We start from the raw sequence: 16835 nt of genomic DNA on the forward strand, positions 1-16835 counted from the left end.
TGAGTTTCTGAGCTGAGTTGCAGTCAGGATTTCTTGTTGGAAATCAATATCAGGTCTGCAGCTGGGTATGTGCAAAAGCATCATTTTATACTAAGTGCTTTCAGACTAAGCTATACTATTCTGATATTGGTGAATTAAAATGATCAATTTCTGTGTTAGAGGATCCAGATGGCTGGAATCTCTGCTCGAGAAAGAAATAAACAAGAACCAAAAACCTTCATCCATTAAGCTCATAAATATAAGTTCCACAAGTACATAAGTTTCAGCTTTGAAAAAAATAAAATAATAAAAACAAGACCACACCCACAAAGAACAAAGATACAGTGACACTCAATTCCAAGTAGAATATATTACACATGCTTCTGGATCATATGATGCAGCAAGCCGGTTCTCCAAGCTATCATGGCTCCGCTTTCTTCATGTCTTATTCCCAGCTGAAAAAATAAATAATGCCAAAAAAGGAACTGCAACCACCTTCCTTATAATGGCAAGACTCCACTATTGATAGCCGATTCCAGTTATCTGGAAGTTCACTATAGATAGGTGGGCAAAAGGCTTTTTCTCATTATGCATGAAGAAGCTCGAGGAACCGCCAAGCTGCATCTGCCCGTTAAATTTTGACTCTGGGGATTCAGACAATCAAATCCAGTGAATAAGCAAAAGAGAGAGCTCAGATCATTCAACCTAATCATGTTTCATCTTCTGCTAGTTGAACGTTGTAACCATGCTTCATATCTGTAGAACAGATTAGAGAATAGAAATGAGCATTAGGTGGTTGCAACAAAAAATTTAGTATAATTTAATTATGTTTGTGTATGGTGAAGCTCAATGTAAATTATCTCCAAAATAAGAATAATACTTTGTGTGATCAAGACATCCTGGAGGACAGTGAAGAAAAAAATTCTAAATACAAGATACAGCAGATTTGAAATTGGAAAATGTTCAGAAATTAAAAGGCAAATGAGCAACAAGGATCACATCTAAGTACCGGAAACGACACTAGGCAACAGTCAAACACCATATGCACAAATGCATGCACGATAGAGCATTTGTTTTACATTTGTTATTTCAGGGGGCACACAAGCATATAAAAGAAAGTGTTCATAGGGATAGCAATCAATGGCATTGGTTTTATTAACTTGAAGCGGTAATACAGATTTTTCAGGAGAGAAATATCAGGGTAACAAACTAGATATCGAACTGAATACCTTTTATCAGAGACTTCTCATACTTTTCTTTCCTCTCATCATCCTTTTTCCACTCACTGTCATCATCATCGTCCTCATCATCATCACCCATTCCACGTCCTCCATCATTTCCAATATCACTTTCACTTGCTGTCTCCCATTCAGAGTCATCACCCGCCTGGCCACAGATCTCCCTGTTATCACCCTCACAGTGGACCCCACCATGTTTCACTGCTGCTTCTCGAAATAGCCAGGCTGCCCTCATTTGTTTTTTCACCAATCGCTCAGCATAATCTGGGATCTTGTTTTGTCTCAAAGAAAGGTCAGGATCAGTTGATTGTGAACACTCGTTTATAAAAAGAATTGCATCTAACAAGCTTTCCTTAGCCAAGCCTAGCATGTCATAAGCCTGAGCCCGCCTCCATAAGCTTTTGGCGTGACGATTAAGAGGGTTATGGAGGCACAAAGCACGTGTAGCATCACTTATAGCAGCTAAGGGTTGTTGCAGCAGAAGATGACATTGAGCCCTATTGCTGTACAATACTACTCTCTCTTTTTTAGATCTTAGAGGACATAAGGCCAACGCTTCTGAATATTTTGAGGCTGCACCAGATATATTTCCTGAGGAGAATAAAGAGTTCCCTTCAAGCTTGACAACAAGGGCAGCTGCTTGTTTGATATGGAGATCCTCTTTTGGCATGTTTTTCTCCCGTTTCAATCTTTGTTTACAACTAAACAGTTCATCAATCAGTTCTTTTGTACGAGTGCTAAGAGGATTGCGAGTACTTCCTTGTGATTGGCTGCATTCTTGCAGAACATTAACAATGGTGTCCCCAAGCTTTTTGTGATCACCCAGAGTTGTAATTTCAGCCAAGTCAAAGAGGGCTGGTACTGCCTTGTCTATAACCTAAGAGCCAAACATGAAGTCAGCAATCATTTATGAAAAACTTGAAAAAACAGTGCCTATCTCTGTTCTCAGTACATATCTCTGTTCTCAAGGTGTCATTTTTTTACAGTTACTAAGTTTTTCATATTGAGAATGGGTAAACTAACCATTACCATCTTTAAAACGCCCATTACTACCCAAAAATTAGAAAATAAACATTTCTAGAAGTGCTACATGTACACTGTCACTAATCATGAAACTCGTTTAATCTAGGAGAAGAAGATTCGTGTTTTTCATCTCAAAGCATACATACAACAAAAAGAAGTTAACGCTTCAGTGACTTAAATAGCATTACAATCACCCAGTTATAAATTGCTTCTGACAGGCAAAAAGAAAATGAAACCAAATCCAAAAGGAAAAGTGCAAAGACAAAGTAATCTACAGGTCGTCCCTTAAAGAGCATTCCTCCGACAACTTTGAAAAGTATAATTAATGGAAGAAAACGCTCAGTTATCTTCCAGGTGGAACTTTCTATGAATATTTATACGACTTATTAACAAATGAAGGGCATAGAAACAATGAGTGAATATCATTAGAAGCCCCTTCCTGGCTAGCCACAGACCAGATCATGTACCATATAGATTTATATTCGGCACTAGGAATTACATCCCTTCTTTTTTTTATGAAATACATCCCTTCTTCTGCTCAAGAAAAACAAAAAGATATATTTCATCTATGTCAAATAAAAACACAGAAGTTTCTTTTTCTGTACACACTAATTCTGATAAAAAGAAAAAGTCCCTGAGCCATTAATTATAGGTTTTGTTTTTAATGTAACCTATTTTTACTAAAGTTATTTCAGTTCAAAATAGTTACCATTATGTTACCCCTACTAAAGGGATACCGCATAGTTTCCTTTTTATTATATTACTTTACCATTACATCTTTCAATAAATGACACATAAGTCACTGAAAAGTGTATTCTTCTACTCATCTTTATGTACACAGAAAAGACTTTTATGCTGTTGTCAGTGTTTGGTCTAAGGCACTATCAGGTTTCCTAGAAAATAAAAATAGTTGTAATGGACACCAGTATCAATCTGTACTGGCTCATCTATTTGACAGGGAACTACGTCGGTGGGGTCAATCACAGTTTATACATATTCTTTTATGCCATACATTTGCAAACCAACTCCCGGAGTTAGTACTATGTTTGACATAAATTGACTTCTGGTAAGAGTTGTTTGTTCGTTATTACAAGTTTACCTTGTAATTCTTGATGTAGGAGACCGTTGTCTAAACTTTTAATTAATTACAGACAGATACTCACAGACATATCAAGATTTAATTTGAAAATCAACTCAGTATGCTGCCCAAATTGATAATAATTCCAAAATTCTAGATACACACTCACTGGTATTAACCTTAAAATCTCCAAGATCAAAACCATCCATATTAGTCAGTAATCTTGTCCACATCTATTTGATTACATAGACAAGGCCAAGTAATTCTCCTAGAACATTTAAGTTGAACCAATTCATATATGCACTCCTAGTGAGTTATGAGAGATTTTTTTGGTAACTGAGTTATGAGAGAGATGTTTCAATAAGAGTATGTGCAATTTGGCTAAGCAAGAACAAAACATATGAGAATCATCCTTTATAACAATAATTTTTTTTGAAAAAATTATATTTTGATTAGGAAAACATATGCCTCTTTATAATAATACCTAGTCATTTCACAAAGGTATTTTCAATATTTTGGATGTTTAACAAACAATTACAAGGGTTGTAAGATGTCGACTTCTTTTATCAATCAAGCAGCTAAACACAATAATTTTTTTTTTGTTAATTGATGTTTGTTATACCTACAATAACTTCATAAATAAATTAACCTGTAAGTCTGCAAGCAATTTTTACAATTACACCACTCACAAAATAACCGTTTTCACATTTTATTGTACTGTATTTTTATTGTTGATTAATTTGGTTTCAAGAAAAGCAGTCTCATAGTCATTATTTATTTGTTGCCTGGAGCTGAAAAATATATTATTTCATGTCAGTTGTGTTTTATAGACTCACAACTGCTTGCAAAAACTCCTCATAAGCAACAATGAAGAATCTACAAGTTCCTCTTTCATTCTTCTTTTCATTGCAGCAGTCTTCTTTGGGAAATACTTATTTTTGGAAGTGTCAATTAAATTACCATTAGGTGAACAATTAAAATAAACCACTCAACTTCAAAAAAAAAAAAAAAAAAAAAAAGAAGAAAAATAAAATTAAGATATAAATATCTTACTTTATGACAAGTATTCTGATCCTGAAGCAGCCACAGAAGACAGTCGATAGCCATATATTGCCAATCATCGGATGAACGAGCAATGTTACATAAGGAGTCAATAATACTAGGACAGTTAGCAGCTGGCCCCCTACCAAGCTTATGTTGGCAAATTGTTCGCAACAAACCAACTCCTGCTGGTGAATTCTCGTTGACAAGGCCACCCCACATGCCAGGCAGTCTAATTAAAAAGTCTGGCTTGCAGATACTAGGAAGGAACTCAGGTTTAAAAGCAAAGCAATTAATTAGCTGAAGGGACCAACACTGTAACTGACTGGCCCACTCTTCGGCCTTCCTGGACTCCATCTCAACACCACCCATCCCACGGGTTAGAAGATCACAGTGGTAGCCAAGCCTTCTATCCACATACTGGTAGAAATGAGAATACACAATTTCCAATGAGCTAATTGCAAGCTGTATTGAAAGCTCAAGAATTTCACCATGATTGGATACACCCAGAAATGTACTTGGATAAGTAGCCAAGTGTCCTAGAGCCCGCACTGCCACTCTCTGTTCCACCCAAGTTAGCCGGCCTCTCAGAAGCTCAACCAATGGAGGAATCACACCTGCATGCACAGCACTTTCAGCAAATTCTTCCATGTTCATGGTATATGATCCAATGATGTGAGCAGCATAGTATGGAATATAAATGTTTTGGTCATGAGATAGCCAGCGTCTATTCTTTAGGCCCTTCCATATAAGTGCAGCCATGCATTCAAATATTCCCAAATCAATGAATTCAGGGTCATTTGGATGTGCCATTGCAGTGTTCCACAGACCACTGATGGGAAGCACCTGACCGTCATCATCTTGAGAAGGAAGCTCCCGAAAGAACTTCAGTATACTTGTTTGGCGTTTGCTAGGGTTTGCCTCCTTCATGACACAAAAGAAGCAGCCTGGGTAGGGGCAATCTCCTGTGATCTTATCCATGAAGAGAGAATCACTTGTTGTTGCAATGAATTAATTAGACTTCTCCACAGGCGATTGCGATTCAAGTATCTGAGGACATTCTAGAGAAAGCAATAGTCATTAGAAACAAGACTATCAACTGCCAAGAGATATTATTTTAATCAATAAATGTCATAAAATTGCATGAACTGAAATCCAAAAGACTGTCAACCAAAATGTAGGCAATCAGTGTTTGCAGCTAAAGAACATATAGCCACTAAAAAATCAATCAAAACGAATGTAAATGTAAATATAAACATTTCATTTTATGCCCCACACACCAATCCAACCGGCCCAACAGAATGTTGCAGGACAAATTGGAACTAGAGCTTAGATAGGTACTGTTTATCAAGTCAAACAACCCAGCAGAAGATGCAGGAGAAAAAGGAATTGTGTCTTTAACTAGACTATTACTATTCATTAAAGAATTTAAAAAAATTCAGGTATGTGGCTATGCCATAAGGAGGCCAAGGAGCACAATCACATCAAACATGAGCATGACTAAAATACATAGAAGTACAGAAGAAGAAGAAAAACGTTACATGACTCAATTAATGAATAAAGCAAAAGGTATCAATATGGCATCTCACAACGGCAATACAATTGAGCTTGGCAAGAAAAAAAAAAAAACTTATATAAAGGAAGAAAGGAAATCGCTTGTTAAGGGCTACGATGATGAACACAGACCCAGCATGCTGGATCCACCATCCACCAACAACCATAAAGAGCATCATTTCTCCAACCACAACAAAGTTGACTGTATCTTCGGTCTCCACATTCATCAACACAATTCCAAAACCCACCAAAAATTAGGATCACCGAAATCAACAAAAAAACAGCATACAGAGGAAGACTGCATTGAAAAGTTATCAGAACACAGAATCCTAGCCATTTGTCAATCGCCATAAAACTTCAAAAAAGAAATTTCTTCCTACCCACCATCAATTCAGGATAGTTGTAGCAACGAACTAACAAGTTGTGTAAAAACAAAACCCTAAGTCATAAAGAGACTCAAACCTCAGAAACACCAACTATCTCCAGCCAATCGGAAGAGCGTCAACAACTAAACAAATAATGCACCACCGCTTCCATTTTGAAATAAAGTTAAAACACTCATCGTACACTGAAACCGATTTGAGGAGGGAACAAAGAGAGGCAGAGAGAGTGAGACCTCGAAGTTGGAAGAAAAGCTATTGAAAGCACCCGAAACCGAGACGCCCCTTGACTCGGGAAGAAAAGCGAGACAACGAAATAAAGCTGCCGAAATCGCGACAACGCTCACAACTTCCTTTAAAATGGAAAGAAAAAACAGAGGGAGAGATTGAAGAGACAGAGGTTCCAGAAGAGCAATCACAGCAGAGACTTGCGTGGGATTCTGACAGGCTGAGGAGATCTCGCTCTCGCTGTCCCGAGGAGGCAGAGCAAGTACTCGCAGGACCACCGTAAACGGAGCTGCTTCGTCGAGGTTCAATTCTTCTTGGTTACCACCAAAAAGGAAACTAAAGCGCTATAATTTTCATGGGTCCCACATGTTTTTTCAATATAATAAAATACCTTAACTACCACTTCTCCTTCCATCTCCTCTCCAGGATCAGAGGATTTAATGGTATTTTCATATCGTAACGGAAGCATCCTGTACCGTACGATACTACGGTCTAATTCAAAGGCGGGCCCACTAAAACGTACGACTCCTTAGACACTAGCACTAGCCGTTCATACTCTCGGATCGTATATTCGCTTTCAACGTGGAAACGTCTCTCGGTTGATTGGTCCTAGCGAGTAATATATGGAGTCAATGGACATGGAGAGTGGTGCAGAAAATCAACCTAGAGATGGACCCACATTCCGTGGGTCCAGTTCGAATGTAAGTATTCCATTAGGTTATTGAATGGAAGTATCCGTTGGATGGAAAAGTCTCTCCAATAGTTTGATGATCTGACACTTAATATTAAATGACATATTGATCGTGGGTTGACATGGCCGAGTGGTCTAAGGCGCCAGATTAAGGTTCGTGGGTTCAAATCCCACTCTCAACACACTTTATTAAGAACTTTTGGATGAAGCAGAAATGAGACATTAATTCGAAGATAAGAACAAAACTGCTGAGAGAAACCCCTATGTCTTCGGTGCAAGTAGGTAATTTTCCTTGTCCTTTTATCACACAGCTGGATGATGGCCAGTTAGTTCTGTTGGCTTCTTCCGTTCGCCTCACCGACGCCTCTCGTTGGTCATCTTTGCTCTATTGGGATTTAGTCATCCAAAGTTCAAGATCTGATATACTTTGCTTTCCGATATTGATAATTCAATGACAGCCTGAAAGAGGTGATACAAAAATATATCATATTTATTAAAAAATTAATGAATTAGAAAGATGAATAATAGATTTTCTAAGTAGCTAGTCATTATAGATACACGCCAAAGTAGGTAATCATATGGAATTTTAGTTTTTTTTTTCATTTCTTTTTTATGAAACCCTAAAGATGACAAGATTTAGAGATTTTTTTCATTGCGGTTTTGATAAATCCATGTCAATAATTTAGTGTTGTGTATTGTTTTGTGGTAAGTGGCGAGTCATCGAGGGATAGATTAGTATCAAAGTAAGTGATCACATGGAGTTTTGGTTTTTCCATTCTTTGTTATGAAACCCTAAAAACTTCTTCTCCCGTACTAGCAACTATGTCGTATCCTATTTCTTTAGGTTATGTTTCTATTTAGGGGGAGTATGATACTTCATCATAAACTTGAATTATTCAAACTTGGTACTCATTATCCCCTTGTCAAAAAAATTTAAATCTTCTCATTTGTTTACTAATTTTTGTGTTTTTGCTTCCTCTTTGTCATTTATATCTAATTATAAGTTTGTGTACAAAGCGATGGATTGTAACTAGGAAAACATGCAAATGATGAGGAGATAGTTGTTTTGATTTCTCTAGGTATGTGAGAGTTGTGCATATTATAATACAAATAGCTCTATTTCCTTAATCCAAGGCTTAGTTGGTTATGAAAGGTTATACTCAAATACATGGTATGGATTATACTAAGATTTTCTCTTTGGTTGGAAGACAGGGCCCAAGCTTACACGACCAAGGAAGACCCACATATCAAAGTGTATTAAAAGATGGGTCCAAACCCATAAGACCAAAGAAGACCCTTGGATCCAAGAGAGATTGTAGATGGGTTTAAGGCCCATAAATCAAGGAGAAAGCCCATAGGCCCACATACATTGATGACATGATGATAAATAAAAGATCATCTCATAGAGATGATATTAATATAATTATGTTAAAATTCTAGGGTTAAAATCCTAAACCTTAAACCCTATGTTCAGGGTATTATTGTAATATTATAATTTCGTAAATTTATAAATAGAGCATGGGGAAGGTATTAGAATTCTGATTTTCAGTACTCACATCTATGGTTTTTTGGGTTAAAAAAACTCATATTTTCTTTATTGTACCGTTGCTTAGTTTTTTTTTTTTTCATCATTTTCATGTTGTTAGTTTTTTATTGATTATTTGATTAGTTTTTTTCCCGTATCTTGTTAGGTGTGATTGGTTCTTTGATTAGTTTTTCTTTCACAAGACCTCCTTTGTGTCTTCGTTGCCTTCCTTTGTGTCCAACTTACCCAAAAAGTGGTAGAGTACATTCAGCAGAAGAAAAGAGCTTTTCTTCCTGTCCACAAGAAAGATTAGTTTGTCGTCTCAACGGAATTCTAGCCATGGAAATGTTTGTTCATGCGTATGCTCGTAAAGAGGACATGAGAAAAGTTCATCGTGGCCATGGCTACTCTGTTGTTTCGAAGTTCAGTCGGCCGCGCTGTTCAGCACCATGAAGAAGACGAAGGCATTCTGAGAGTCCTTCGGCGTCGTGCGTCTCTGGACGGTGTTCGCCGAGAGTCCGTCGGCACCGGAAAAAAAAACGATCACTTTTGTCGGAAAGTCTCCTCTCGAAGGGAAGGTTTTTTCGTCGTTCTCTTTTCGGCTGCGGGAGAAGACGACCAGCACTGGTGAGTTGACGAGCTCTGATTTTTTGCCACGAGGAAGAAAACTTTCAGTTGCCATTTCTGCTGTAGCCATCCGAAGATAAACGTGGTGATGATATTCCGATTCCGGTTCTTATCTCGGAAAGTCCTCTCTGTCCGGAATTTCTGTCGGAAAGTTTCTTCCCGAGCCGAGCTACATTGCCGTCGAGCTTCCCGAGCGCCAGCTATGCGTGGTTGTTTTTGGAAGTTGCCGTTGTCGATGTTCGGCTTAAGTCCCAATGATGTTTCTTATTTCGGAAAGTTTCCGTTTCGATTTCGTCTTCGATATTTCTCTGCGGGATCCTCCGACCGAACGTTGTTGTTATTCGGAAAGGAACGTTTCCCTCTGGGTTCCGCTAGCCGAGAGTGGAGAGGAAGAAGAAGATACGAAATAATATGTTTCCAAACTTATGAAACATAATTTATTAAAGTATGACCCGCTCTGTTCTGGCGCAACACAGACTCGCCCGAGTCAATTCAGCACCAGCCGAGACCCGGACTTGCTCGATGGCACTGTTTCAGCACCAGCACACGGAGTCAACCTGACTAGGGCCACTTAATTTCTTCCTCAGGATAAGTGCCCAAGATTTCGGCACGACTCGGTAAAAAAATTTTTTTGGCTGAATTATTATTTTTGAAGAATTAACAGATTATTCCTTCGTCAACATATCATTTGGTCTAGATATGTGCATTGGATTATTTCATGGGTGATATTACAAAGATTATTTTGTGTCGTGTTAAATGGACCCAAACCAAGTCCATTTAAGTTAATACTATTGTGTCTCTTTTGATGATATATTATTATTGAAGGAGAGATAGCCTCATACCATTATTTATTGTCAACCCCGTAAAAAATATCAAATTTATTTGTGATTGGGAGTCTATGAGGGAAAAACTTATTATTATATTTATTATCAACTTCGTAAAAAATATCAAATTTTTTTTGGTTGGGAGTCCGTGACGGAGGAACTTATTATTATATTTATTGTCAACCCCGTAAAAAATATATCAATTTGTTTTTTGGTTGGGAGTCCATGACGGACGAACTTCATCCCCGTAAAAAATATCAATTTTTTGTGGTTGAAAGTACATGACGAAGAAACTTCATCCCCGTAAAAAATATGAAATTTTTTGTGGTTGGAAGTCCATGACGGATGAACTTATTTTTATATTTATATTACCACCCCCCCTATTTAATATCATATTTTACTCTACCACTTGAGAATCGTTGTCCTATAGAGGGACACGGTGGTGGAGGTGGACACTTCAGAGCAATGTCTTAACGGCTAGGAGTAATTTACTCTCACTGATATTATACCAGTTAGGCCTTGTGAACGAGAGTACCAGCATGAGGGGGAGTATTGGAAGATGAAGACATATTATACAAGAAATATTTTATACATCATTTGCAATAATTTGGGACTTCATGCTGTTATCTCACCTCCAGCTTGAGGGGGAGTGTTGGAAGACAGGGCCCAAGCCCACATGACCAAGGAAGTCCCACATATCAAAGTGTATTAAAAGATGAGCCCAAGCCCATAAAACCAAGGAAGACCCACAGATCCAAGAGAGATCGAAGATGAGTTTAAGGCTTATAGATCAAGAAAAATGCCCATAAGCCCACATACATTGATGGCAGGATGGTAAATAAAGGGTCATCTCATTGAGATGGCATTGATGTAATTATGTTAAAGTTCCAGGGTTAAAACCCTAAACCCTATGTTCAGGGGTATTATTATAATATTATAATTTTATAAATCTATAAATATAGATTCAGGGGGAGGGTTAGGAATAATCAATTCCATAAACCCTCTTCCTCTAGTTTTCTTCCAATGGGTTTCTTCCCCTTTTTCTCCACGAGCTAAATTCATAGAGTCCTGAAAATCAACATATATATGATATGGATTATATTGAGATTTTCTCTTCAATAGGGTTTTACTTTATTTTTATTGATTAGAATTGGTCTTTTGTTTCAATTAGATGTCAAAAACTTATTTTTCTATGATGATTTTGCTTAGCTATGTGGTTCAGGGGGAGATAAGTAAGGTTTATTGGCTTCGGAAAGTTATTCAAAGTCTCAAGAAGAGTCTATGAGCTTGACTTGAAAAGTTTAGCTAGTTTGGTTTTTCAAGTAGTCATTAGGCCGCAGTTGGTTCCCAGTCACCTCAATCGAATAACCGGCTCGAGAGGCATGATTCATGCATCTCTGCTACCGTAAGAATCACCAAATTCTTCTCTGTTCTGCTGTCTTAAAGAACCTTTTCCTGAAACTGTAATATCATGAAAGCGAGATTTTTAGACTTTAACGAGCGATGTTTGCCCATTTGGGAGAATACCAATTAATTTCTGGCCCACAGAGCATTCGTTTCAGTAAGCAATTCCTGCTGTTATTCTTCTGGTTTCCCACAGCATCCATCATTTTCTTCTCGGTGATAGGAATTTCCATTCCTGTCTCCCACTATATTCATCCTTTTTCTTCTCTGTGATAATGAATTTCCATCTCCATTAAACTCAAATTCAGAACTGTTTAAGGCAATTTTGTAATAGGAGAAGAAGAAAACTCTAAATTTCTCTTTAGCACATTCATCTACAGAAGCGAAATTCTTCTTTCATCTTCTTAATTTACTTTATTTGCGAAAAATATGAAAATTCCAACTGCTTGTTCGATCTCTATTCTCAGTTCTGCTTTCCCTCTTCACCACCTTCCTGCAAATACGCCTTCTTCCGCCGCTCCGCTCTTGCGAGCAGACAGACGCCTGTAAAACACGCCGCGTAAATCGCGTGAACTTTCCAATTCGTCCGCGGCGGTTCTCTCAGAACCGCCCGGTGAGCCACCGACACGTAATAATGGATTCCGATTGCCAAGCCTACAACCATCTGGGCCAGGCTCACTAGCCTGGCTCCTGTTCCTCTCTCCTTCGTCGCGAACACCACTACCAGGCACATCACCTGCACCAGAAGGAAGAGCACGTATGCGAGTGTCTGGAGCATCTGCGTGTACACGTAGCTCGCTTTCGACGTCGCGTAATACACTTTCAGCGGCTCCATGCCAGTGACAAGATAGGAGAGGCAGAGAATGGAGAAGTAGATTGAGAGGTAGATCTGAGCGAAGATGAGAATTGTCTGTAGCGGGAGGAAGAAATTGCGAATGCGGCCGTAGATGAGAGGGAGGATGATTAAGGGGACTAAAAGAAAGATGTAGGGGGAAACAGAGGCAATGATGGAGGCATATTTGGAGCCTATCAGAGGTCTGAAGCTCTGGGAGATTTCGCGATTGGCATTGCTGAGGTAGACTTTGGAGGTGGTGGAGAATCGTTTGATGTCGCTCTGGAATTTCGAGGGGAGGTCTCTGAATTCCGTGATAAGATCTTCGTTGTCGTCGGAATGAAGACTTTGGGGCTTGGATTTCGATTTTGGGAGTTGGTTGACGTTGGTGGATTTTTTCTCTTGGGTGGTTTTAGATTGGGTTTTGGGAAGCTCAGCGGATTTCTTGGAGAGAGATAAACTGGATTTGGATGGGTTCGAGGTAGAATTGAGGCTCTTAGGATTTTTTTTCGATGCAGCTAAGGGGAATTTGGTTTGGTTTTTGCTATCTTTGATCGGTTTGATGAATTTGGTTTGGGCAGTACCTCCTGTGGTGATTTTCTTCTTCTTTCCTTGCTCTTCTACTTCTTCTGTTGAAGCTTTCTTCTTCTTTGGCTGCTCTTCTACTTCTTCGATGGGAGCTTTTTTCTTCTTCTTTGGCACATCGTGTACGTCTACTTCAGTTGATGTCTTCTTTTTCTTCTGAGTTTTGTCCTCTTCTGCTACAATGTTCCCTTTCTTCTTCTTGGGCAATTCATCTTCTTCCTCAAGGGTGGTTTTCTTCTTTTTTGGCACTCTGTCCTCTTCTTCCGAGATCTTGGCTTTCTTCTTCTTTGGCACTTTGTCTTCATCTTCTTCCAAAATGGTGGATTTCTTCTTCGTGGGTAGTTCCACTTCTAATTCATCAGAGTTAACCTGCTTCTTCTTCCGCTTCTGTTCTACTAGTTCTTCAGTAGTAGTTTTCTTCTTCTCGAATTTTAGATCTTCCGACTTTTCAGCTGGCGTCTTCTTCTTTTTCGGTTTTTCCTCCATTTCATCTAAAAAATATTTTTTCTTCCTAGGTAGCTGCTCTGCTTCCTCATCAACGACAGAATTCTTCTTCTTGGGCTTTTTCTCATCCAATTCTCCAGTGGAGACTACTTTCTTCTTCAGCTGCGTCTCCTCTGTCTCTTTTGCTACAGTAGGTTTCTTCTTTTTGGGTTGTATTTCTTCAAATTCATCATCCAAGACCAACAATGCTCTTCTCCCACCCAAAGAATCTCTCCTTTCCAGTTGAGCTTCCGCTTCTCTGCAAGCAAAAAGAGAAGCATAGACGCACACAACAACCAAAAATAGAAGACATTTCTTTAAACTGAAGTACTGAACTGGGAAGGAAGAGGAAGAGGAAGCCATTTGGTGAAGTGGGTCTTCTTCCTCGACAGATCTGAGACGCGTTTTATAGCTCCTCTGGAGTGTGAAAGGTGTACAGATTGGATCTGAGACTCCAGTTCAACCGAGGAAAAGAGATAGAGAAGAGGGAACTTTTATTAAAGAGATAAATTTCGAAGTCTACCGTGTCTGTCAGGAGATAAAAGATGATGAGCCCTCACTCACAAGTAGGTGCTAGGAGACGAAGCCAAAGTGTTGCAGACGCGCTTTGTTAACAAAGGGGGCCAGCGTTTCCGTGCAGTATCCACCTCTGTTTCAGCAGTAATCACAGTGGCGAAGAAAATTATTCCCATGAAAATTTTCTTCTGAGCAACTGTGTCCTTCCATTGCCATTAAATGGTAACCTGGTTTTCAGAGGAATATAGAATACTGCTACAGTTTGAATCCTGTCTGGTTTTATGAGCACAAGTCAAAAAAAAAAGTCTGATCCTCACTCGATGCCGTAGTGTTTAAAAACTTGTTTATAGCCATCAGGCACCGCATGTTTCTCGGTAAATTATTTTGTTCATTGACTAAAGAGCAAATCTGGGTCTTAATATAATCTCCAAACTGTATAAAATCTCCATCGTCTTTCTCCGCCATTGAAAGAAAATTGACTTCCAGATTTGAGAGACCAGGATTAAATCTAACTGTAATTTGTGTATATAAATATGGATGTAAATAGATAAAACGAATTGAATAAAAAAATAAAAATTTATGGTATCAATCAAATACTCATATGTGAGTCTCCACCCAAATTATCCACTTGTGGAGGAAAAAAAAAAGGGCCTACACATAAGGACAAGTATTAACGAATAGTTCCACTTGGTAGTAAGTATAAAGATCTTGAGTTTATTAAAAAATATTTCATAAGTTGGCTAGTCATTTTGGAATGGGTCTTGGACCTAACTTCACAAACCCAACTTCACAAGGTATCAGAACACGGGAATAACCTGTTCAGCGATGACCGCAAGAGAAAAACTCTTACATTTGGTGACTACGCAGGGAGAAAATTCTGATTATTTCTCCCTGCATCGTGCTTCTTGTTGCGGACCTGATTTTGGAAGCTCCCATCGTTTAGTCAACATCAGATGCCGCATCGATTATGTTACTGATTGACGCTATGCCTTTCTCCATTGCCTGTGCCTCATCGGCCGACCGATATGTCTCACCCGCGAACCACTCCCGAATCTTGTTATCTAGCACGATGCTTAATCTGTTCAACGTCTCCGCCCACGAGAAGTCTTTGTGGACCTCCACTATGGGCATCGGTCCGGGGATAACTCCAAGACAACCACAACCACTCCAAGGACAAAGAACGTTACGGTGTTGACGGCGTAGACGATGCGAGGGAGGAGCTTCTCCTTCATGGAGATCTTCCCTTGGGACTAGACCAGACAAGACTCGACATGGACCAAGTTCGGACCAGACTCAACTTGGACTAAACTTGAACCAGATTCGGACCTATCCCAAGTTGTCAAGATGTATATCTCAGGCAAAGACAAGTTGAGGTATTTGAACGGTGATCTCCTTCGATTTCCTCTACTTGTGGTTGAGTTGATCACAAGAATGATTGAAGCTTTGAGCAAAGCTTTAGCTTTGACCCAAACCATCGACATTACTACTATGTATGTTGATGACATGACACCTCCAAGGTGTATGATCTCCGACGACATGTGACACCGGTGACTATCTTCAAAAAATACAATAATCTCGAGGGCCTCTAGTATGAAATAGACTTACGTCGATCGGACCTGATGGAGCGCTCAAGAAGAGCGGATATATGGCCTAAACCATATCCGACCATTGAGAAAAACATTTGAAGCCAAAATAGTTCGATTCCCATTTGTTAAATCTGAAGACCAGTTGGTAGATATACTTACAAAAACATTATGTAACAAGAACTTCAACTCGCTTGGCAAGTTGGACTTGAGGGGGTTGTTGGCGTGAAATTCTCCATAGAAGGACTGATGGGAGAGACTGTTGAGAATCAACACCAACGGGCCCAGCCCGTATGGGCCCACCTTTTTGTGTTTTAGTGTTGACGCACAATGCATCGGGTATAAGTGATAGAGTAGGTTAAAAAAAATAAAATGTGAGGGAGAAATAGAAAGGAGGTTTCTTTTTCTCTCAAGTTTAATTTCTGTTTAATACAATATCTGTGGACCCTATTTGTGTATTTATGTTTTATGGATGTGTATTCTGCTATGAGAATGTGTATGTCTCAAACATTATGATTTGTATTCAGTACGTGGACTGAATAAATTAGTAGGTTTGTGGTTGTGGTTGTGAAATTAATTCAGCAATTGGTATCAGAACGGGATGGTCAGGGACCGTTATTTTGTTTGGTGAAGGTATCTTGAGTTGTAAGCAGTAAGGTACTCTACAAGGTTGCTGTTATCTGAGGTTGTTGGGTAGAGTAAAGTTGTGACAACATGATGAATGACTTTCATGTGGGTGGAGGAGTCAAGAAGCTCAACCATGAAAACTATAATACGTGGTCAACGTGTATTGAGTCTTACTTACAAGGTCAAGACCTGTGGGAGGTTGTTGGTGGCAGTGAAACTACACAACCAGTGGCAGAGGATGACAATGGGACCCTGCAAAAATGGAAAATTCAAGCAATCAAAGCAATGTTTGCTTTAAAGACCACAGTTGAAGAAGAAATGTTGGAGCACATTCGCGATACAAAAACACCAAAGGAAGCATGAGACATCTTTGTTGTGCTGTTCTCAAAGAAGAATGATGTAAGATTGCAACTGCTTGAGAACGAGCTGTTATCAATGGCACAATGCGACATGACCATTGCTTAGTATTTCCACAAGATGAAGTTGATATTTTGGGAAATTTCAGATTTAAACCCAAAAGCTCCCATTGGGGAAACTAGGATAAAAAGGATAATTACCCATGGTCTAAGACCCAATATTGAGGGTTCATTGCTGTTATACAAGGATAGCCGTCTCTA

At 39.0% G+C, this 16835-nt stretch overlaps 2 protein-coding genes across 5 annotated transcripts; both read right to left on the bottom strand.

The window, feature by feature from the left end:
* Positions 1 to 197: 197 nt before the first annotated feature.
* Positions 198 to 6732, bottom strand: LOC137942075 (uncharacterized). Of its 4 annotated transcripts, none has more exons than XM_068787754.1 (4): positions 6530 to 6732; positions 4372 to 5409; positions 1209 to 2094; positions 198 to 735 (listed from the first exon to the last, which is right to left on the bottom strand). In XM_068787754.1, the coding sequence occupies exons 2-4, from the start codon at positions 5338 to 5340 to the stop codon at positions 689 to 691; spliced, it is 1902 nt and encodes a 633-aa protein (XP_068643855.1). In that variant the 5' UTR covers positions 5341 to 5409; positions 6530 to 6732; the 3' UTR covers positions 198 to 688. The 4 variants fall into 4 exon arrangements, with proteins under 4 accessions (XP_068643855.1, XP_068643852.1, XP_068643854.1 ...); XM_068787751.1 differs by having other exon boundaries at positions 4372 to 5420; XM_068787753.1 differs by having other exon boundaries at positions 6376 to 6732.
* Positions 6733 to 11866: 5134 nt separating this feature from the next.
* LOC137941274 (uncharacterized) lies at positions 11867 to 14174 on the bottom strand. The gene has a single exon (XM_068786607.1). It carries the CDS (start codon positions 13853 to 13855, stop codon positions 12056 to 12058), a length of 1800 nt encoding a protein of 599 aa, XP_068642708.1. The 5' UTR covers positions 13856 to 14174; the 3' UTR covers positions 11867 to 12055.
* Between the last annotated feature and the right edge of the window lie 2661 nt (positions 14175 to 16835).

This window comes from Aristolochia californica, unplaced genomic scaffold (genome assembly GCF_029961685.1).
Source record: "Aristolochia californica isolate CCGP_79_NKW_82.1479 unplaced genomic scaffold, dmAriCali1.0.hap1 SCAF_9, whole genome shotgun sequence".
Lineage (NCBI taxonomy): Eukaryota > Viridiplantae > Streptophyta > Magnoliopsida > Piperales > Aristolochiaceae > Aristolochia > Aristolochia californica.

Bases quoted from the DNA above. Each gene is read 5' to 3' on its own strand.
- LOC137942075 (XM_068787754.1), bottom strand. From the start codon at position 5,340: ATGGATAAGATCACAGGAGATTGCCCCTACCCAGGCTGCTTCTTTTGT. The intron at 2,095-4,371 runs GTAAGATATTTA...TTTGGCTCTTAG, and splicing joins ATCAGAATACTTGTCATAAA to GTTATAGACAAGGCAGTACC. The intron at 736-1,208 runs GTATTCAGTTCG...TCTGTTCTACAG, and splicing joins TGAGAAGTCTCTGATAAAAG to ATATGAAGCATGGTTACAAC.
- LOC137941274 (XM_068786607.1), bottom strand. From the start codon at position 13,855: ATGGCTTCCTCTTCCTCTTCCTTCCCAGTTCAGTACTTCAGTTTAAAG.